Genomic DNA, 24,392 nt, shown 5'->3' with positions numbered 1-24,392 from the left:
TCAATTGTTCATTAAAATTGAAATGAAACAATCAAGTGAACAAATGATTACAAAAATAATACTTCAACAATAATAAAAACCACAGTAAACATTTCTTAAAAGTAAGATAAAGACCATTGTGCTATCATCTTAACAAAATAATTAATAATTTACAGTTTCATAAAGTGAAAAAAAGTGCTTCTAAAATTGTTAACATTAAATGATGGCTTGTTTCTTAAAAACCAAAGCAAACAACAAAAACAAACTTCAGACTATTTTAACTACCTTGTAATTCTTATATTTGAACTTTTCCAAGAAACAATTTCATATAACAAAAATAGTAAGGAAATGTTTACATGGTTGTGTACATTTTAGTACAGAAGTCTATAGAAAAATGCTGATTTCCCCAGAGATACTACCATTCTTAGCAAACTAAACAAAATGTGGAACACTATTTAGCAACATGACTTTTAATAGGTGAAATACCTTTAAACAAAATAGACCTATGCTGATTTAAGTCATAAGTTGAAATTTGGGAAAAAAATAAAGTCTATACAATATTCATAAGGACATGGAGTCATGTAATATTATTTAAGCCAAATATATTAATATTTAAATAAAAATAAATAGCATTGGATTAAATACCAACCATTCTTAATCATGGTTTAAGTCTGATAACCTCTAAAAACGTATAAAATACATCTCAAAAACTAACCAGTACAAAGCTCTAAGCTTTAAACTTTTTGACAGTGTCAATAAAATCTCCAGGAAAAGAAAATACTGCAACTCTCTTTGGAACATAGGTGTTTTAAATCATGGTCAAACAGACAGAATGTTAAGAATGGTATGGTTTTTATTTTCTATAGCAGGTTTATTGCCACTTTTTTTTCTCTAATAAAGTTTGAAAATCTGACACTACCTGTCCACATAGAAGGGGAAACAAAACTTGGTCAAAGTCTGTAGAACTTCCTGTGGAGAGAAAGAGAGATAATTTATACATCTAATGGGACCAATAAATCTAACATTAACCACAGCACATACTCTAGCAACTTTACCCTAAAGAAAGAGGAGACAGATGAAGAAATATGGGCTTTATCAATTACATAGGAGGAGTACCAGGCAGTCAATCATGAGAAATAATAAACATGATCAAACTTCATTAAAAATGAAAAATTAATCAAGTATCACACATGGGCAAGCAGCAGGAGCCATGCAGGAAAGCTCCGAAGGGAGGGAGGCGCTTGGGTTGTTGAGTGTTAACACCCCTCCAGGGACCATCTCCAGCCTGACCATATGGATCAGAGTGAATAACACCAAGCCACATGGGTTTGGCCTGGCAGGGCCGCTGTTACTGGCACTGTTTTTGCCTGTTACCTAGGAACAGAGGGGGCCGGGATTAGACAACACTTCTCAACATCAATAGGCCAAATTATAGAAGAACAGAAAGCCAAACTTGAAGATAATTGACTCTGAACATTGTCAACTACAATTTTTAGAGTTTAAAACTTTACTTGATAAAGAAGTTGTCATATCTGTCATAAAGTAATTTTGAAATCAAACTGGAACCATTGTAAGTATTCATTACCAAAATTGGACACACTTACCTGCTTACAATTTATGAGAATTTAAAGCAAACTACCAGCTTAAATGCCCTTTTTCACAAATAATGAGGTATATCAACCATGCATATAATTAAGGAGAGGGGCACAAGAAGTTGAGTAGCGTCTGTCGCTCACAAAAAAAAAAAGAAGTAGAGTGGCATCTTAAAGATCTATCCATAAAAGATAACTTCTTACATTGAGACAAGAATACTGACACATGCAACAGCATAGCATATATACACATATGTGTATGTGTAACCACATACACAAGTAATTAACCACTACTTCCTTGATCAAATTTTGTTTAGCTCAACTTAACTGAAGGCTTGGATAGCCCACAACTGGTGCTTATCATAAGTTCATAGACCAATATTGTAAATTTTTTAAAGTATTCCTGTCATGCAATTTGATTTGCTTTTTAACTATTTAAAACCCCAACTTCAAGAAAAAATAAAGAACACACTTTTCAGTCACTGAGAAACTGGTTCAAATTAAAACAGACCTGCCCATTGCAAATATTAATCCAAGTGAAAAATTAAAGATCAGTTTACAAATGTAGCACTTTTCTAACCAACAATAATGAATTATCAATGCAAACTGAATTGATGCTTCTCGCTTCATTTATTTTTAAAACCAGTTCTATCATTCAAGAAATAAACCACATCAATCTAATAACCCACTCAATGAAGCAGAAAGCACATTGACTTACTCTGTGAGAGCATGTTCCGCCTACATAATTCAATTGAGCATGTCCCATTTTTTAATATCATCTTGGACTGGTACTATGTATATCACAGCACTGTTAAGGCATGTCATGAAAGAGGAATGAATAGGAAACTAAAAAATGAAAAAAGAATGGACAAGAATATCTCAGCATATTCTAAGAGGCATTACTTACAAATTAGTTAACTTCATAATGTGGTTTTCAAAGGTCCATATGTGTTATTTTTAAACCAATTGGGTAAATACATTACAATAGTAGCCAATACAGAATAAGAACAAGAGCAATGTCTTAGTGCAGAATGTTACTATCAGGTAAGTATTGGAAAAGAGATCACTTAAAACATTCATTTTAATATCTGCAGTTTTAATTAATTATAAAATGTACAGTAAGCCACATAAACAAAAAAATCCTGCTATTTCAAGTTTCCAAATAATAGCACAAAACACCTTTTAACTCTAAATACCAAGCATTCTCTAAAACTCAGTACCAAATGCTCATTCATTGCCAACATCAGCAACAAAGATGATTATCTTTTACCTCTCAAAAGTTTCAGTTGCAAAAAGCACTTCTCTACTCTATGCCGGAGTTGTGTTAGCAAAAGGCCTCAAAGATTTTTGAAAGGAAGGACCCCCATGGCTAAGAGAAAGCATTGTGTTGTACAGCAGAGTCAAAGAAATCCAATATGCCCAACTTATTACTTACTATAATATAGAAACTACTAGCAATTTCTAATGTCAAGAGTAATAACCAACCATGAACTTGTCTATCAAATAATATTAGAGTAAATACCAATATACCCAATGTAGGTGAGTGAAACTCACCTTGCACAAGATTTCTTTTTTAACCCAGAAAGCAGTGCTAAGTCTAACTAAGTGGGGGTTTGGGGGAAGGAATATAGGCAAATGTAGGCACACATTTCTACATTATGATATGTTTCTTTGTGTTTATGATATTTTGAGAGCTTGATAATCCAATCTAAGTCAAATAAGATGGTGGCATGCTGTCAGAGGAAACCAAAAATGAGCATCTACTCAGTGTCAGGCATATTTATACACAATTTCAACCAGAATTGGAGTATCTACTTCTTAGTTTGGGAAGAAGAGGACAAGAAGAGGAAGGGGAAACAAGCAATATGCATTGTAAATAAAAACCGTTAATTCAATTTTCTTAATACTGATGCTTTCCTCATATATAAATATTCAACTTCCTTATCCTCTTTGTACAAAGAAAAACACAATTATTCAAATATGGAAAGGCCACTCTCTAAGGGAGAAGGCTTTAAAACCTTGATTTGAATACATTTTGAACATTCTAGCTACTGCAGAGTATCCCAGAGCCTTTCAGTAGTAACTTCACTGGGAAAACAGTAATTAACCAGTTATCAACCCCCTTTTCTCTCCAGGACCTGTGTCTGGCTAGGGAACTTTCTTTGTAGATGGCAATTTTCCTCTTCTCTCCCCCACACAAGCTCTTTCAGACAAGCAGCCTCAGTACAACTTCAACTATTGCCATATAAATGGGATCTTGGAGACGCAGCACAGCTGATGAAATGTAAATGACCTCATTGCTAAGGCAGGGGGTGGGGAGGATTGTGTGCCAGCTCTCCACATCAATTCCCAAGTTCATATTTTCACAAATCTTTTTGTGTACAGTTTGATTTTTTAACATTTTAATGAGCAAAAAAAAGTGAATCTATAGTAGCCAGTCACCACAGTTAAAGTGCAGGGCATGAACTAGATCCCAGGAGGGAACCAGTCCACCATGTCACCACTGGCTTTAGGACATTCGCCACCTGGTTCCATGTCCCCAGGTTCCAACTCTTTTCATAATCAAAACACTGCTGACATTATAAACCCCAAATGGGTTTTCTAAAATCCCTCCCAATCAATATATCCAACACATAACTTATTGGAGACAACACTGAGCTCATTGATTAAGGTGAGTTCAGTAGCAAAGTTTTCAAAATAAATGAGACAAGAATACAGCATTCAACCCCTTTGTGTCACCAGACAATTTATGAAATAGGCAATTTCCAAAAGGGATTTTCTTCCTAACAAAATATATGATGCTTCATGTGGGGAAAAAAAAATAGGTTGAGGGGGCAGGGAAGAAGTGTGGTAGGGAGGCAGTCACACAAACCTTTCAGTTATGCATATATTAAATGGCAGATTGCACAATGTAGCAGGAAAGCAATATCTACAAACCTCTGGCCATGAGGAGATTTCAAGTTTCGGAGTACCAACCAAAACATGAATTAACACAACTAAGTCTAGATGAGATGAAATGAAATTCAGAAATGAACTCAAGGATGATCATCTCAGTCTATTCTGGATTAATTTCACCCAATGCAAATCCTCATCCCTAGTCAGAAAACTCATCAAGGGAATTTGCTCCAATGTGAAGAAAGTACAGTATGTTTTGGCACTGAATCATTCTGTTAAAAACCTAGTAAAATTTTAAATTTGTAATACCCATTATAGAATTCTATCTGGAAGTTTGAATACTAAATTCTATGAAGCTAGTTGGGATTATAAACTGAGAAGGTTTGACCAATTTACCCTAAGTTTGAGGTGTGAGGTAGAGTGTAGGTAATCCCATAACAGTCATTGTTTCAGATGTCAAACACTTTGTTTGCATTGTGTCATGAAAACCTATAAACAAAAATTAGTTTTATTTGGCAGATAAAAATAACTGACAGTCAGACACAGACATACACACTCCACAAATAAATGCCATCTGAAAAATAAAAGCCCAAGATGAGTACAGTGTCCATTGAGTCACAGAATATGTGAGGGGAGGGGGATAGTGAGGGTGAGGCACATTTTCCATAGTTCAAAGGGGAAAAAATTATGTCCAGGAAAACATTTAAGAAATAATGTGAGTAAATGAATGTATTTTAAAATATGTAAAGCTACAATTGCCTTTCTGTGGCCTGCTGAAAGCTGAAAGAACAACTGATAATTTACCTCTGTCCAAAAAAAGAGAGTGAAGGAAGGAGAGGAGGAGAACCAGTGGGAGAACATTTCCTGGGTTTCTTCTATCTAATTAGATTTCAAAATGTGAAGAAAAGATCAGTGGAGCTCAAATTCCTAAAATACTCTATGTTTAAATGTTTTTTAATAGCATGAGAGAAATGTTGACCCCCTCAGTCCTGAAACTGAGAACAGTTGCACTGGCTTGAAAGAAAAGCCTTTGACTGATGATCTTAAAACTCAAGCTGAAAGTTAAAAACAGAACACACACAAAATCCAAACACACAAAAAGCTAACAAAATTTGTACTTTAAGCCATTTCAAGTAAAAACCAGGGACTCCAAGGGAAAGCTAACAAAAGTTTTAAGTGTTTATGATTAAGAAAGGGAAAGCAGAAGTTCCTGAAGGCTTAATGAGCTTCAAAGTTCTAGAATGCTGACAGAAGTTCTCCAAATGTGAAAACATTGAATCTAAGAACCATAGCACAGTTAAGACCAAATTATTATTTTTCTCAGTGAGAAAAATAGGCTCCGAATAAGGGATTTTACAGAAAGGCCTTTCAGCACAGAACATAAAAGCCAAGTCAAATTTCTAACAATAATACTTAAATGCTACTGAGTCCGCTTCCTTTCTTCGGTAGAAATATTCAATATTTACTTCTAGTTCACTTTTTATAAACTTTAGCCAATTCTGAGCCATGCATATAATTACTGAGTTTGAATAATACCTAATGTTCAAAATCAATGTTGTAATTCAAAGGTAAAATTCTAATAAAATAAATTCATCATATTCTATAAGCATACATCATATAAGCCTTATATTAAAATTATCAAGGATAGAAAATGAAGGCTTATAACAGCAAAGAAGCAGTTCTAGAACTATGTTTTAAGAATCAATTTCTGACTTTTGAAATTCAAAGTAAAAAATACAGTATCTTAAAGAAAAGCCCTAATAAAATTAATTTTTTAATCCTTCCTTTTCTTCAAAAAATTACCTAAAACAAAGTTGTTCCACAGTCACATTACATAACATCAACTATTTCCCTTTATTAACTTTAAACTCAACTTTAAAACTTACAGCAAAGGGGTTGAAAATGAGAAAGCTGTATTTATAAGGGTAGTGTTAAATGACAATAAAATTCTTGAGGCTTGTTTCAAACACTTCCAAAATGAAAAATGATTTGATTACCACTTCTTACAATTAGCATTTGGTAGCATCAGTACTCTAACCTTAGACTTAGTATATTGTTACTCTAAAAAGTTTTTGCCTTGTTCATTTCCTTAATTATTTAATTCCTATTATCTGAACACGCATGTTACCAATATAACTAAAAGGAAGAAGGAAGAATGGCCACAAGTCGGCACATACCAAAGAAATAGGGTCCCAACAGTAAAACTGCAAACAAGATTTAACTCAAGAAGCAACTTGCCCTCAGGAAGATACTATTAAAAAATGAAAGAAAAGAAAAAAGAACACTGATAGAAATACTATTTTGTAAGCATATTAAAAGCTGTCAGCTTTTAAATATTTTAAATGCACATAAAAATGTGCACAGATGGGCATCTTTTCTGTTCACATTAGTCTAGAAAAAAAATCTTTCATTATCAAGCTCAAAGTCCTTGAATTTTTTAAGCTTAATTGTGCCTCTATTTCTTAGAATTCACACCCCAAGGCCAAAGCTTTCCTGCCACCAGTCCTTCAAATCTGACTTGGACATTACACGGGAGGAGGCTCCAAGCCTCCCTGAGGTCTCACTCCTTTTACAACCCACGAAAAAGCAGTCGATAATGGGCCCATGCTGAATTCACTGTTCTCCACGTCTTCTCCTGGGACACAAGCCTAGCAGATGTGATAAAAACTGTGTCAGAGAAGTGGCTCTAGTTTGTGCCTTAATGACAACTTAAACCTCTAAACCAATACAACCAAAGGACTAACAGTACTGGCTGTTACCTCCCTCTCTCCTGCCAATCTTCAAGTATCTCTGGACTAAATTAGCACCTCTACCTACAACTTTCCCTGCCACCCCACAAAATCCATTCTAATTTTAAAAGATAAATTAATTCAGCAAACACACTGGTGGCACAAATGTCTGGGGGCTGTGTATGTATGCATCCTATAATTAAACCCTGACACATATTTCATAGAGTTTATATTTTTCTCAAGGTATGATCAAGCATTTGAATGTCTTAAAAGACTGCCTGATAAATTCCCTCCAATCCATCACCCCAGTAACCATATTAATGCATACCACTGCAAGACAGTTTCCAAAAAGTTCCTAAAGGTCTAAAAATTATTTTTAAATATGTTCAAATATAAGACAGAAAGTGATAATGAGTTATTTATTATAGCATTATAATTATTAAAATTCATACAGAAAAAATTTTAAACCATGGGTGGCTATACTTTTAACTTGTAAGAACTCTGTCTTACCTAATGATAAGGTACCAAAAAATTGATTTAAATGTATACTGCTGATAACATTTTCTAAATTCTATAATTCAGCCTTCAAATGATGGGTCTTTTTACCCTGCAACTTGAAAGCCTATTCAGTCACAATTGCATACCCACTTAATCAGCAATCATTGTTCTGAGATGCAGGACTCTGTTGTCAAGACAAGCACCAAAACCTTAAAAAAATTTTTCTCAGAACTGGCATAAGAAAAAAGTGATCTTTGTCAGACAAGGACAAATTTATGCAAATCTTTTATAAACATTCACAAACATTTATTTAGCTTTTGAAATGTTGGCCTCATTTGAGAGCATGAAAATGAGGGGGAAGTAGGAAAACGCAAAAGACAGCTTAGAAGCTGGCATGCTACATAAATATTCAGAAGGAAGATTATAGGATTCATGTTAGGCTGTCTTAGGCTTCTCCAAAGTCCACACAGAATAGCAAAGAACAAAACTAACGAGAAGTACAGCAGATGTTAGACAATGCATCGGCCTCTTTTCCTCTCACTTGGCTATACTTGGACGCTTTTATATTTTCTTTCAATATGGTTAGGTCATTCAAGGATTCTCCTATAGACTCTGTATTGTGGCTACAGATCTATAAGCTGGAGGTCTGTCAGCTTTCCAAAAGTTTCCAATGAAAAGGCATTATGCAAATTCTACCTCTCTTACCCTCTTTCAGGGGGGAAAAAAAGCCTCCAGTATGCAGTCATCGGAGTATTGGAAGCCCCAGCCTTCATTTCTGTATAGCTGTGTTTGCCTCAGGGCCACGCTGCTTGTTTTGACAGTGGATCCCCCTAGATAGTTGGGATTAGTCGAGCTTGTTTAGATAAACTTGAAATCAAGGCCTTCTCTAGGTAGACAGCTAGATGTAGCTACCGAGTTTCCAGCTGCCTCCTCCTTTCATCCCCAAACAACTGCAGATTCACAGTAGCTATCACAGCCACAGGCTATGTCACATACATAAGTACAAAATTAAAGGCTGCTAAAAGAAGCCTTTGTAAGTCTTAGTGCTAAAATAAGGAATCTGTAGTCCTTGGTTTATACAAATTATTCTAGCACTATCAGTACGGAACTGAAACCATCAGTTAACAAAGCATGTTAATCAAGGCTTCTAGCTTCTTCTGATAGACAGGATCATAGTTTGGTAATACACCTAACCTCTGCTTATTAGCTCTTGTATGTGAACAATAGCTCGAAATGTTGAAAAGGAAATAATAGCCTTTATTTATCCAGTGCCAGGGGATGTTAGACCCCATCTACACATGCTATGAGCAGAATATAAAAATCAAACTGTAAATATCAAATCCACTTTGGAGAGAGTATTATTTAGCAATCGATTAGAAAGTCATCTCCAATTTCAGAACTTGTATTTCTCACAACTTACACATTATGATAGAAAGATAAAAGGACAACACTCAGGACTAAAGAAATTTATACTCAGAACAGATTGATGACATGTCATTGCAAAGTCAGAAGGCAGGTGATATTAAACACTACTGAAACAGAAAGTCACATAATTTAAAAAGTTCTAAAGTCTAACATTCAAGATTTAGGAGGATCGGGGGTAGGGGTCACAGTACTGGGGTTTGAACTCCAGGCCTCATGCTTACTTAACAGGTGCTCTACCAACTGAGTCATTCCGCCAGCCCAATGTTCAAGAATTTTAATCTTTTACAACAAGAAAAATAAATATCTCTTCAAAAGACCACTAAAATACAAGCAAAGAAAATAATTCAGCTCCATATTTTGCTTCACACATCTGCCTGTAACATACAGAGACTAGCCAAAAAATGCACAGCAAAGGAACCAGCATTAGTTCAAATATATTCCAGAACTCATCTGATACACCACACAAGTCATTTTATACTGTGATGTACTGGCAAGTCACACAGGCAGTTTTCAATCAAACATTTCATTTATTGCCACTGAAAATGAATCTTAGAACTCAACGGGTAAGTCATTATTTTAAAGAAAAACCCTAAGACATTCAAGACATTATAGAATCACATCAGCTTGAGTTTTTCCTGTGAAATTTTGGGTTCATTTCATACACAACTTGCAACCTAAAGGAGGAGACAGCTCCTTTTTCTTTAAAGGATCAGACAGTGAATACATTTTGGAAGTCACAGTCTCTGTCACATAATATTCTTTGTTTTTTTTTTTTTCTTTCTTCTTTTTTTTTTAAATAACCCTTAAAAGAGGGTAAAGATGGTAGTGGGGAAAGAGACAGACTTAGTTCTCAGGCTGTACAGAAAACAGCCTTGCCAGGATTTGGCCAGCTGGCTATAGTTCACCAACCCTGACCAAGGTGCCTGATCATACAACATAACACAAAGTCACTAACACCCCAAAATTTTGGAAATTCCTAAAAGGTAAAATGACACTGCCAACTGTATTGGATCTCTGATCCACCAATTCACACACGATTGTTGCTATGTGGTCAAATGTCTCCTGCTGCACATATACTTCCTTTTTTTTTTTAAGAAAACTTTAAAGACAAAACAAAACAAATACAAAGAATTAAAAATAAGATATACTTCTACCACCCAGAATTCACTACTATGTTATGGCCTGGAATCACTGCAGAAACATTTCAATCTTTTATTACTGTTCACTTCTATAGGTGAGATAGAAGGATTTTCTTGACAGACAAATGAATCCATGCTCTAGATTATTGAGAGCTCTTCCATTTGAGATTGATTTTATTTATAATATTTTTGAAAGCAATATTAGAAGAAGGGAAAGCCTCTTTTCTGGTACTTCACTCACCACTCACTCAAACACAGGTTTCTGGTCCAACATTCTGTTAAAGAGAATAGACAGGTTTCCTCTTACCTTCCTCACTACTCAACTTCTGGCCCCCTTTAAGACCCCTTTTGCTTAAATGTGTTTCCTAGAATTTTGTCCTCCTCCTCTCTCTGCATCCTTCTCTATTAATAGTCTACCTACAGTTTAGTTTCTACCATCGCCGCTAGGTAAATGACTCTCAAATTCAAATCTTCACTTCTGGAATACTTCTCCAGTTCTAGACTCCTATTCCAAACAATTGTTGAGCATTTTGCTTCATGTCCCATAGGTACTTCAAGCTCAACATGTCTAAGATCCAGACTCACCATCCAGGTTGCTATACAGTTCCTAATCTCTTTCACCCATGAGAACAAAAAAGACTCAGACTACCACTGATGCTTGCTGAGAGATAGATGATTCATTTGTGTGACTTAAATTCAAAACTTTGCCATGGTTGTTGGATTACAAGATTAACACTTCTGATTCCTTGAAACTTTTCCAAGTGTTGGTAGAACAAGACAGAGAATGAGGCTAGAGGCCTAGCTCAGATGGTAGAAAGCCTGCCTAACAAGCATGAAACTGAGTTCAAAAAAAACCCCAGTACCACCAAAAAAAAAAAAAAAAGACAGAGGATGAAGAGCCCCTAAAATCAAGTATAAGTCAAAGTCATCTTAGAAGAGAAAACTGATGTGTTTCCCTAAGCAAGATAACATAATTTAGTACCAAACAATGTGCTAGAGGCCAGGGATGAAGCAAGCAAGGTGTGGGTCCTGTCCACATAGATTTTAAGATCTAGCTGGAAAGATGGAAGCTATAGAAATTAATATATAAGTACCTAATTCAAACTGCACAGAAGCTAGACAAAAATGTCAGGGGCCTGAATTCATACAGAAGTATCAAGAAAGCTTCTCAGAAAGGGACATACTGAGCTAAAACTGAAGACTGAATAGGAATTCACTAGGCAAAGACTGGGAAAGGGACAGAAAGGGAAGTAAAAGGTAGCAGCAGAATCAAAGGCCCTTGGCACATTCAGGGAACTTAAAAGAAGCCTGGCAGGCTAGAGCAGAGGTGGTAAGGGAGAGAATGGCAGATGAGGTCAGATAGGTTGGCAGAGGCCAAGTGATAAGAGATCTTAGAGAGCATGACAAGGAGTCTGGATTTTGTTCTATTGCTCCGGAAGTCACTAAAGGGTATGGATCTTTTTACATACCCCCTGCACATGACCTTTCAACACCTTTGCCACTCCCAACTCTTCCACATTCCAGGTAGTTGGAAATTATCTCTCAGTGAGCTCTTTCTGTCTCCTAAATTCCCATCCTAATCCTGTGGCTGTCATTCCTATCATCAAACTAACCATAACCTCAGGGTCCGACATCCCCACAGAGAGGAAAGACATCCTACTGGGTGACTATCAGGCCTCTCAGAAGAAAGAGAAATCTTAACCAGGAACCTTAACAACAATCCTGGCAGTAGAGAGGGCTTTTGGACTCCAAGAGAGCAAGAAACAAACCATAACAAATTTGAGCAGGACCACCCTACATCTCTCTTCAGAACCTGCTCCCTTATAGCTGGTATTTCTTCTGAGCTTCTAAAGTCTACTATTTCATATATAGAGAAGCCAGTGTGATTTTTATAGCAATAATCTGCCACATATCTAAGAAGCCATTGATTATAGAACCTAGTATCTTTCAGTACCGCCAGAAGAAAAAAAAAATTCTGCAAATGAAATGATACACCATATAACATCCCAATTTTGGAGGTGTTAACATCTGAAAAAATGTGCACCCTGGAACTGGTGAAATATATTTACAAGTCTACCTTCCCACTAGATGGAATTAAGCAAGGTAGGGATTGTATCTATTGCCAATTTCTAGCAGAGAATCTGGCACAAAGGAAATGTTCAGTGAAAAAAACAATAGGATGATAGTCTGGAGATTGAGTTGGGAAAAATTAGCTTTATTAAGCATTTACGATTACCTAGCACAGTGCTAACAGCCTACATGCCTTCTTTTTAATCCTCACAGGAAGCAATAAGATTACATGGGCCGAAGCATAGACTTGAATTTATCAGAGAATAAAACTTTAAGGTTAATATTTATTGACATAAAAATGAAAGTAACAGAAGACTACTAGAGTTTGCGTAAATGTAATATTAGTAATTTTTGTCAAAAGATTATCATTTATACCTAATACTTTTATGCTTAATAACAAGAATTATGCAAATAATTTTTTTAAATTGACTCATTTAAGTTTCTTCGGATTATGGAGCCAGCCTATTCTGCCTTTTGTTTCTCACCTGCCAGTGGTCATCATTTCTCTGGAGGAGGTTAAGTGACTGTTGGAAAGGTACTGACAAAGCAGCTAACAATGGGTCAGTTCTTTTACTACAACTTTCACATATATTCAATGATCCTACCAGTAACCTTATACAGATGTTATGATCCTCTTATAGATGAACTGAACCTTGAAAGCTGAGCAAAATCAGCTTCAAGTAGACTGGGGAAGTAACCTGTCCAACTCTTGACCCAGGAGAGATTCTCAATCCCTATCCTTACTTGATTAGCACTCTGCCTCTGCAGTTACAAGCACATAGCTACAATTTTGCAGGAACAGCTCTCCATGTTGAATTAAAGCCCTTTCCCACCTTGCTTTCCAATTGCAACAGTGGAGTGAAAAAATCTGTGCTGCTCTATTACAGGGCTTAGAATAGGGTAACCTTACTTGGCAATTATGCCCATGATTCTGTGTAATCAATGTCCTCCCTTTAAGTACCCTGAGCTAGATACTATGGTCACCTGAACCTTAGAGAAAGGGAAACCATGGCTTGCCTGGAGGGCACTGAAGGAGTAAATAGCTGTTTCATCTATTTGCCTTGAGATGGAAAATTAGAGAGTGGTGTTAGAAGACTTTATTTTTAATCACTTGACTGCAGACTCTTTATCTACAGTAAGACCTGATCTTCATTCTAGGATTTAATACAATTTCAGACAACATCAATCACATGGGAGCATTAAAACCTTTTAATTATGCTGGAAAACATCCACTGAACTAGACGAACATGAGAATTATGTAGACATTATGGCTTCTTCTCTTGCCAATTCTATAAAGCTAATATTACCTTCTCATTTTACAGATGAAGACCATGAGACTGTAAAATGCAAAAACTTTGCTCAAAGTGACATATCCAAAGTCAATCTCATATAACATGGTGTATTTGTTTCTAACTTTTCTTTAAGGCAAACATAGCCACCAAAAAGGACTTTAAAATGTTAGGGGGGTTATTTCTTAAGAAATAAATGAGACACAGGGGGAGGGTAATAAAGGAGAATGATGGAGGGGGTGAATTCAACTATGATATATTTGATATATTATAAGAACTTTTATAAATGCCACAATGTACCCCCAACACAATTTTAAAATTTTTTAAAAAGAAAAGAAGTGAAATATGAATCATGAATAATGAAAGTATTTCTAGCTGCCATTAAATCTGTTTATTGTAACAGATACTTTTTTTTTTTGAGATAGGGTCTCAATACATAGCCCATGCTGGCCTCAAACTCATAATCCTCCAGATTCAGCCTTCCAAGTACTAGGATTGAAGGTGTGCGCTACCACACACAACCACAGATATATTTTTAAAATCCAAAGTTATTTCTCAACTTACCAGGAGTTTAAGTCTCCAGAAATAAGTTTTTTGTATAGTCATTTCCAGTGGAGGGCTCTAATTTTTTTTACATGCTCTCAATAATTTACAGGTCATATTTTTTAGATTACATGTTATATAAAAAGGTATGGTGGACTGGAGGTATGGCCCAAATGGTAGAGCACTTACCTGGCAAGCACAAGGTTCTGAGTTCAAATCCCACCAAAAAAAAAAACACAGTGTCCAAAAAACATTCAAACACAAGACTCTTAAACACCTGTGGTTAAGTTTCTGCTAGGTAAGTTTGAATTTAGCAAACGTCTTTTTTTGTTTTTTCTACCTAACTCAAATTCTGAGCCCAAAGATCATACTGTGAGCATGGTTCAGTCATTTATTATTATACATTAAATATTTGTCATCCTAACATGCATGCCCCCTTATACCAGGTCTGAGAGAAGTGGCACAAAGCAAGCAAGAATCTCTGACTCCTGCTTAGAAGAGGGAGTGAATACATTAACAAGGATAAAGCATTTTAGGTTTTCTGATAGAAACAGGGCTAAGGTAAAACGAAGGTGTTATCAGGTCTATCTGTAGGATTCAAAAGACTCCTGAGAGGATGTGACACATGAGCTGATGTAAAAGTCTGTATTTATTAGATAAACAGGCTATATATAAGAAGATTCCAGGGATGAAAACAACATGAAACACTGTATCACACATTTTATAAGGTTCATAAGTAAATAAATGATCTTTGATAAGTTTAATTTTCTTTAAAAGATAATCCCATGTGCAAAGCCCTTGGTTCAATCCTCAGCACCAAATAAAAAAAGGGGGAAAAAAGGACAATTATTTTATGAATACCTTTAATTTCACCCACCAACCCCTTATATACCCATTGCCTAGGCTTCACGTTATATCCCATTTAAAACGTGAAACTGACCAAAGTTAGAATGTTTGAAATTATGCCAGAGGCACCTTAACTCTACTACAAGCAACCAAAAGGGTTTATTTACAAGGTCAGTGGGGCCCATTAATAAATTTCTGGGGTTTTGAACACGGGAGTCTCAACATACAGATTTTATAACTGTAATAATTTTTTTAAATACTTGAAGCCCCTTTATCAACATTTAAAAACTTTTTAAAAATATTTTTAGTACATTTCAGAACATAAATATTCAGGAGTATTTTCTTATTGTTTCTCTTCTTCTTTCTTTGATAAAGTAATCTCAATCACTTTTGTGACTTCTTTAAATTTCATTCAAAACAGTGTCAGTATACACAGGAAAGGTTTTCCAGAATTCTCCCTAGGATGGCTCTGAAATCCTAGAGGCAAAGGTTGTAACACACAGCCTAAACACCTGACAAGACAAAGACATCAAGACAGGGCTGTCTTGTTACCTTAAGTCTACCTCTAATAAAAGTTGAGGTGATACAACTTGTGGGTATAACTAGATGTCATGTAGTAGTCTAAGCACTTCACACATTTCTTTTGTTATTGTTTTTTGTTTTCACTTTTTACATTAACTTAATCCTAACTACAGTCCTATGAGGTCTTTACTATGACCATCTTCAGTTTATAAATGAGGAAACAAAATCTCAAAAGTGGTAAATTGCAGAGCGAGAATTCAAATTCAAGCAGCCTAACTCCAAAGTCCACACTTTCAATCACCACTATTACGCCTCTGTGCTCACATACTTCATATTATTCACAAAGTCCCTAATTTATCCTAGCTGCTAAAAGAGGCACCCCTCTATACTTGCCATAGCCATTTTTATACCTGAAGAGTTCACAGAATGTTACAAGGTAGACATATAAACAACAGAATGTAAGGAGAGAATGTTCCAAGTCTAGGCAAGTTTCACAGACAAGGTGATTACAAGCTGGGCAGTTAATAATGAGCAGAAGTGCACTGGTGTGGGAGTGGGGACAAAAAGAAGTAAGATATTCCATCTGTAAAAACTGGGCAAAAATATAGACTAGGGAAAGAGTAAAGAATGCTGGGAAATGGTATGGAATTCTATGTCCCGGTTATTAGGGAATTAGCCAGAGACAAGGCTAGAGGTTGGGTTAAGGTCAACTAATGATGGGCCTTAAAGCTAAATTAAGAAATCTGGAGTAGAATGTGAAGGCACCAGGGATCCATCAAGTATTTCAACTACAGAGAAATGTGTGATTTGAAGTAGGCTGTACAAAAGTATCTCTAGTCTTCTTATGGAAGGCCGTGACTATAGGGTCACTGAGTTGTTGGCCATTTGGAAGAGTACACATGAGAGAAGCTTACAGTGTGAATGCAAAGAGAAGTAGAAGAGCCAGACAGACTAGAGAGCCCTTTAGGAAAGAAAATGAATGACTTGATGATATAAACTTGTAGACACATTTAAGGATCAACAGGGACTGATTACTTGAGGCTAAAGACAAAACAGATACTACAGTTCTCAAAAGCAGACCTAGTCCACTTAGTTATATGCACTAAACTCACTAGAAACAAGACCATCCAATAGTACACAGACACTTCTGGCTTTTTTAGAGCCAGAATTAAGCCTGGAGAACACTGAGAATAAGAATGTGTAAATAGGTATTACATAAATTACCATTTCCTGGGGTTAAATTCAAATAAGTAGTATAGTTGTGTAGCTTGGCATGCATAGAATGGCTTAAAAAGAATTTGTCTTTTTCATGAGTTTCTATATAACTGTGACAGCTCTGGAGTAACCAAATTGGGAAGAAACTTTGAACTATAAAGAAAACAGTCAGAAAAGGTCTCAATTTTTCAATTGAGCTTGACTAAATGTTTAAGGTTTTGAAATACGTTGGCATTAAGAAGCCAGTTTTAACCTGCTCTTAAATTCAGCCTTTTCTGGAAATGCGGGGTAAAAAACCCCTCAGGATTAGGGGTATTATGGAAAAGGACCTCTTATATATAAAGTGGGTTGTCTTTGGCAAACACTTGAAAAAGCATAATCAGGAGAATGGTGGAGGGGGTGAATTCAACTATGATATACTGTAAGAGCTTTTGTAAATGTCACAATGTACCCCCAGTACAACAATAATATAACAAAAATGTAAAAAAAAAAAAAAAATCTGGCATTTGTCCTAAGTGATAAATTTGATTTGTAAAAACACAGGGGAAAAAATAAAACGGGAAATAGATGACTTTTACATCCCTTAGCCTGTTTGAAGAATGTTTAAACTAGCCAATTATCATCAAAGAGACACTTTTAATCATATTCAAAAGGCTGTGTGGTGAGGCACATCTATAATCCTAGCATTAATTAAATAAAATATGGGATTCATTTATACATCTTTAATCCATCAACGAATCTTTTAGAAAGCTATAATACAGTTCATCAAAATAGCTACATTGGTTGGCAATCATGGTAACTCATGTACCACTCTTGAGAAAGTTGCTTCAGCAAGCTGCTTTTGTTGCTATCATAAAAACACTCGCCTCCCTGGTTTTAGGGTCTGAAGAGATTGAGAATTTATATTTGTGGATGTGAAAATTACATTTCCCCCTACAATCCCAGACTGCCAAGTTACTAAAAAATATTAAAAATGACTATATGAAGAAAGTGGTTGAAAAGTCTAAGACTCTGACGCTGGGGATGTAGCTCAGTGGTAGAATGCTTGCTTAGCATGCAAAAGGCCCTGGGTTCAATCCCAGCAACACACACACACACACACACACACACACAGACTCAGAGTGAATCTTAGAAAGTATATCTAGAACAAGCCTAAAAGGTGATAGTCCTTAAGGCAGCTCCAAGACTTTCTACTTGGGTTTCTCTGTACCACTCTTGTTAACTTTACTATGGTCTACTGCTTCACATCACAAAGAGCAAGAAATTGCAGGAATGTGATTATATGGCAGTATCATTGCTCAAAAGTCCTAGTTTCAGGGACATCCCAAAGTCAAGTGTTCTGGCTGTGTCATTGTTCCAAAAACCATCAAAACTACTTAGATGTGCACTACCTTTACAGCCTAATGGACAGTAAGTCCCTATAGAGGAGATGCAATCTACTTCTCTCCTCATTTCCTGGCATATTATCTGGCTCACAGAATGCAAATACCACATTTACCAGTCTCTGTCTCTCTCTCTCTCTCTCAATGCACAAATCAAACCTAGTGTCCCAGACTGTTTTTACCATAATTAAAAACAGACATGGGAAGAAGAAAAAGCAGAAAATATAGTCAATCACTTGTAACTGTAAGTTGGTGTCTTTAAGACCAGGTTGTAAAATCATTTTAAAATGTAATCTACTTGACCACTGTATAAGTAAATCCTTTGGATGAGATTTCCATGGTATATATTCTCACAAAAAGTTTCCAAGATTATCCAAGCATGTAGGTGTGTGCCTATAAATCCCAGCTACTTGGGAACTGAAGCAGGAGGATCACTTGAGCCCATGAGTTCGAGACCAGCCTATGAGACCCTCCCTGTCTCAAAAATAAAACAAAACCAAAAAAAAGTTTCTAAAATCAAATGTGACTTCACCATTCAAAGTGAACCTAATCTGAATTGACTGTGTGAAGCTGGAAGCTTACCAGCACCCATGCTGGAGAAGAATGGAGAAAAAAAAGAAAGCTCAAAAGTCTCCAAGAGAAATAGGATGTACCCAAGTATAATTCCATTCTTTGGGAGCCTAGTGAACAGAAGATGCAAAGAACCAAAAACCAAAATCTCAATTTCAATTTGAAGATTTATGGCTTAAATAAATCACTATAAAAAGACCGGCAAATGAAGAAGAACAAAATGTTATCATTTGCTGGTAAATGAATGGAATTGGAGAACATCATTCTGAGTGAGGTTAGCCTGGCCCAAAAGACCAAAAAATCGTATGTTCTCCCTCATATGCAGACATTAGATCAAGGGCAAATACAACAAGGGGATTGGACTTTGAGCACATGATAAAAGCAAGAGCACACAAGGGAGATATGAGGATAGGTAAGACACCTAAAAAACTAGATAGCATTTGTTGCCCTCAATGCAGAGAAACTAAAGCAGATACTTTAAAGCAACTGAGACCAATAGGAGAAGGGGACCAGGAACTAGAGAAAAGGTTAGTTCAAGAAGAATTACCTTAGAAGATAACACACATGCACAGGAAATCAATGCGAGTCAACTCCCTGTATAGCTATCCTTATCTCAACTAGTAAAAACCCTTGGTCCTTCCCTATTATTGGTTATACCTTCTCTTCAACAAAATTAGAGATAAGAGCAAAATAGTTTCTGCCCAGTATCGAGGGGGTGGGGGGGGTGGAGAAGGAGGGGGTGAGGTAGGGGAAGGGAGGGGGTGGGGGCAGGGGGGAGAAATAACCTAAACATTGTATGCACATATGAATAAAATAAAAATTAAAAAAAAAAAAAGACCGGCAATATCAATGTCACACTTTATACAGATGAGGTACTTTCTTGATTCTACTTTTCTGCCTAGTAATAATGGAAAAATATCAAACGCTATAATTTGTTTTGCACTTAATGTAATAAAACATGTATATCATATATATAATGTTGGAACAATAGGGCTGCCTTTTTGGGTTTTTGACCATAATCAAGATTAAACCCAGGACTTCACACATGTGCTCTACCACTTGAGCTTTGCCCCTAATCCTTCTGTTTATATTTTGTTTTTCAGATAGTATCACACTAACTTTGCCTGGACTGGACTCAAACTGGAGATTCGCCTCCTCGGCCTCCTGAGTAGCTAAGATTACAAGTGTGTGTCACCATGCCCAGTTGGCTGCCCTTTGTAGTAACAGAAAATTTAGGAACTTCAGATTATGTGTGCAATTTTCATATTAAAAAGTATTTGTGCATGAATAAATTTTGCAATAGAATGTTTAGTCTCAGGCTTATCAAAATTTGGAAGAAAATAAAGTTTTGGAGCTCATCAAAGGAAGGAGGCAATCATCAACATGCAAGTAGCAAGTCTCATTTAAATATTATCTCCATTGTCGTTCTAATCAGAATCTTCCAATTGATTTACCTAGGTTATTTGTGAATATCTGGAAGCTTAAGGAATGTTTTTGCTAGAGCATACCTGAAACATGAACAGATGAAAACTCCATATTTAAGCAATTACATGCAACTCAGAAATGCCAATTTCCATCATAATTAGACCAAGTAATGCAACATATTTTTCTTCCTTTTTAGTATATGGTCGATACACATTTTTAAAATTTGCTTAACTGCCTATAGTGAAATTTCAAAATCACATAGGCCATGTAAAACCATAAAAGAAAGGGCACCTTTTTATTTTTCCCAATGTACCATGTTTCTATATCGCTTATAGAGCTTGTACAAGAAACACTGTTAGTTTCTATATAAAGATTTTCATAAAATTTTTATAGTTTCTGTAAATGCATAAAAATTGTTGGTTTCATTATAACTTCTGTCTTAGTGCCAGTGAAAAGAAAAATTACCTGCAATTCTAAATAGCGATCTACATATACTTGGATATGTGCTCAGACCACTCCTTAAAGAGCTCTTAGACACCCACTATATTTCATCAAACTGTAGAGGAGCACACTGAAGAAGCTACTTCTAGTACATTCAACTCTAATCACCTCTCTTAGAATAAACAGGCCATAAAAAGTATAATTGTGAGAACAAATTATTAATTCTAAATGTTTCAGTAGAAGAAGTAATTTCATTACAACTAATATGTTTTAAAATTGTGTGTGTAATACCTATTATATTTGACCCATTACATGGGTATTTATGGATATCTTCTGATAGGTTACTATACCTTTATTTTAAACTATCCTATACTATATATTATAATTACTAAAGGCTCATGATTTTTAATCTGAAAAATATATAATGCTCTGAAGCCAAAGATAGGGTTTTGATGAGAGTGGTGACCATAATTTGTTAAATATGTTAACTATTCCTTTCTCCCCTAATTCAATTAGTAGTCATTAAAACTGCACTAACACAATCAGCAAAGTTTTACCAATTATTTCTATAATCATAATGAACACAGTAAACATAATGGAATAATTATAAATCCACCTAATTAACTCTAAGACTATTCATGGTTTTATTCAAGGTTCAAAGATATTCATGTTTTTTCTTATTTTTATGTCTGATTGACATGTTATCTTTGAGAAACCATTTCTATAAATGAGAGAAGTACATTATTATTTTACTTCTGCTCTTCTTTAACAAAAATTTTCTATTGAGCAGGCTTTTATTAAACACCACCTTAACTAATATTATTGCAAGAGATTGAAAAGAATCTAGACTAAGCTAACCAAACCAAAAGTAACTCAGAAATTATATCACAATTTAGTAATCTTAACTCAAAAAATTAGATTATATCGTATTATGAGAGAGAATTTTTTTAAATTTCATAAGTAAGCTTATGGAAGATTTTCTAAAAACACAGGATCCTTTTCAAGTCAGGACCCTACCAATGTTGATGTTTTAGTATTTAAACTAGCTCAGCTTTAAACAAAAGCAGATGAGTTAGTAATGCAAACTCTAAGAAGACCTTGCTTTTGCCTTTTTGTTGTCTACTTTTCTCTTTTAAAAATATAAACACTGCATGTCTTTCAGGAATTAACAAAGCCTGCATTTTCAGATTTAAAGATAGCAGGCTTACTAGATTTTAAATGAACTATTGAGTGCTACAGTGATTTAATGATTTTCAACCATAGATGTCACTGTGGTCTGAGGGTGTCACAGACAACTTAAGGAGGAAAAAAAAAATGGGGCACAGAGAAATCACTTTGTCAGTAATTATAATCAAGAGTCCTAAAATGTGGCTCAGGCTGCTCATTACTTCTTCTTTCTGTATCAAGACCCTTATTTACATTTCAGATTACATTTTTTATGAAACAGTAAGATCTATCAGAGCTGAGAGGACTGAAATAATGAGGGGAAAACATTTTAATAAAATGTGTTGGGTCTGCATTACTTCTGTGACAGAAAGAAAGGCTTCCTCTGTAGTGATGGATCATTTATTCTGCTTCTAAACGAGAAGCAAAAAGATGAAACTGATGAACTTTTCCTGCCCATTTGTCTTTAGCAGACAATTAAGACCGAGAAGATCAAAATGGATTATCATACCACGCAGACAACTGGCCCAACAGTAATACATCTCCAGGACCACAGATTTGTAACTCTCTTTTATCCCTCCCCTTTCTTCTTACTTCTTTTTCCCCTCTAAAGGCAGTGCTAGCTTTGTGGCTCAAGGAGAGCCAAAAGGCTGGTCATCATTATTCAGTCACAGATGTCAATCCAACCTCCCTTTTTTCTCAGTTTCTAAAGCAGTGAGCCACAATAATTTGTGACAGATTCTTTTACTGTAAGCTACAAAGAACACACAGAATAAAACATCTAGCAGCAGAAAGCATCTCTGATCAAGTGTGCTGGTACATGGGAAATACACTATATGTAAAAACAAGCACTGGTAGTTTAGGTGACCGAGGAGGGAAAACTGGAGGGGGAGAGGGAGAAGTGTATGTATGCACGTGCACAGTAATAAGTGTTATGCTTTGTGGTAAATTATCTTAAATATTCCTTAAGGATTACATCATAAATGTTTTAATATTAGAGATCTTGTCTAGATTAAGTGCACATTCAGCACTTAAAGTTTGTATGTAATAGAAATGTTTCTAAGAATTTTTTTATAATAGTACACCAAGGAGAAAGATAATTTGGTTTATTTCAACAACATACATACATATACATACACATATACACATATATGTGGTGTTTACCTTGTATGTATAAAGTTTGTACCTTATATGCATGTATTTTATATATTTCACATATAAAATTAGAATCTACATGATTTTTAAAAAGTAAATAAGAAATAAGCAGTTCTTGAGTTCTTTACCAATAGATAGTTCTCAAATAAATTTTGAAGAACTTGGAGGTAATATCTTCAAAGACAAACTAGACCTTCATTCCTCATTTCTTCAGTTGTTTAAGGTCAAGAAGGTAAATCGTGTCTCAAATGGGAGGAGACGCTAAACAAGACAGTGATGGACACATGCTTATGAGTTTACATCTACCCCATGAGTATGGCTCTCCAAATTTCTTTTTTTATTTTTACCAGAAATTACCTTTGATTTATTATTTTCTATTAAAGGAATACAGAGAAATATTTAAAAACTTATGTAGTAGACCTACGGAGAAAGTGAGGTACCCCAGTTTTGAGTTCTTACAGTAGCCACATTAGAATGAGCTTCTTGGTAAAACTGTCGATCTAAACAAAAAAAAAAACAAATACCACCATCCTATGAGCACCTTTAAAATAACTAGAGCTACTACTGTATTTTAGGTTCCTAGTATAATTTCAATTATTTCACTTCAATATATAAAATGCTTATAAAGTCATTCATTGACTGAAATAAAGAGAACAAAATTCATAAGATAATATCAAATCAGTAAACTGGGCTCCATATGCAGCAACAGAATAGAAAACAATCTACACTTCTCTCTGTAAACATATACATATATATGGTACATGCATGCATGCATACAAAGGTACACACACATGCCCCAAACACATAAACATATACGTTTCTCAGGAGAAAAAAAAAGGATCAAATCGCTACAGCAGTTATCTCTGAGTAGTAAATAATGAATTATATTTTCTTTCTTTTTATTCTTTTAAATTTTATTTTAGCTTGCTATTTCCTACATTTTTGTTATGATCCCATTACCCATGCAATTATTTATTTATTTGTTTGTTTGTTTGTTTATTTATTTATTTATTGGCAGTGCTGTGGCTCGAATTTAGGGTCCTGAACTTACCAGTAGGTGCACTACTGCTTGAGCCATTTAGCCAACCCTTTTTTGTGTTGGTTATTTCTGAGATATGGTATCATTTTATGCCTGGGCCAGCCTGGATGCGATCCTTCATTTGTGTTTGCATATATAGCTGGATGACAGGCATGTACCATCGCTTCTAGCCACCGGTTAAGATGGGGGTCTCACAAACTTGTTACTTAGGCTAGCATCAAACCGTAACCCTCCTGATCTCCACCTCCCAAGTAGCTAGGATTACAGACGTGAGTCACCATGCCCAATTTACCCATGCGATTTTTGAAGTTATACCAAAAAACAAAAACAAAAACATGTTGCTCAAATTTTTTCTGATATAGTAAGATACTATGTTTAGAGGAATAGACCCAGATGGTAACTATCCTAAGTTTTCCCCTACAAAACTTTCTCTCACTGGATAATTCAGATCATGAGATCACAAAGGTCATTTAT

The 24,392-nt window shown here is 35.4% G+C and overlaps 1 protein-coding gene across 7 annotated transcripts in view; it reads right to left on the bottom strand.

The window, feature by feature from the left end:
• The window catches only part of Dennd1a (DENN domain containing 1A), a 463,821-nt gene that overhangs the window by 327,188 nt on the left and 112,241 nt on the right, over positions 1-24,392 (bottom strand). For all 7 annotated transcript variants that reach the window (XM_074051037.1, XM_074051041.1, XM_074051038.1 and 4 more), the window contains exon 4: positions 899-948. In XM_074051037.1, the coding sequence (XP_073907138.1) occupies positions 899-948 (50 nt within the window). The remainder of the gene's footprint in view (positions 1-898; positions 949-24,392) is intronic.

Source organism: Castor canadensis, chromosome 13 (assembly GCF_047511655.1).
Source record: "Castor canadensis chromosome 13, mCasCan1.hap1v2, whole genome shotgun sequence".
NCBI classification, from domain to species: domain Eukaryota; kingdom Metazoa; phylum Chordata; class Mammalia; order Rodentia; family Castoridae; genus Castor; species Castor canadensis.
Note: the sequence above shows the minus strand (reverse complement) of the source record. Positions and strands in the feature narration are given on the sequence as shown.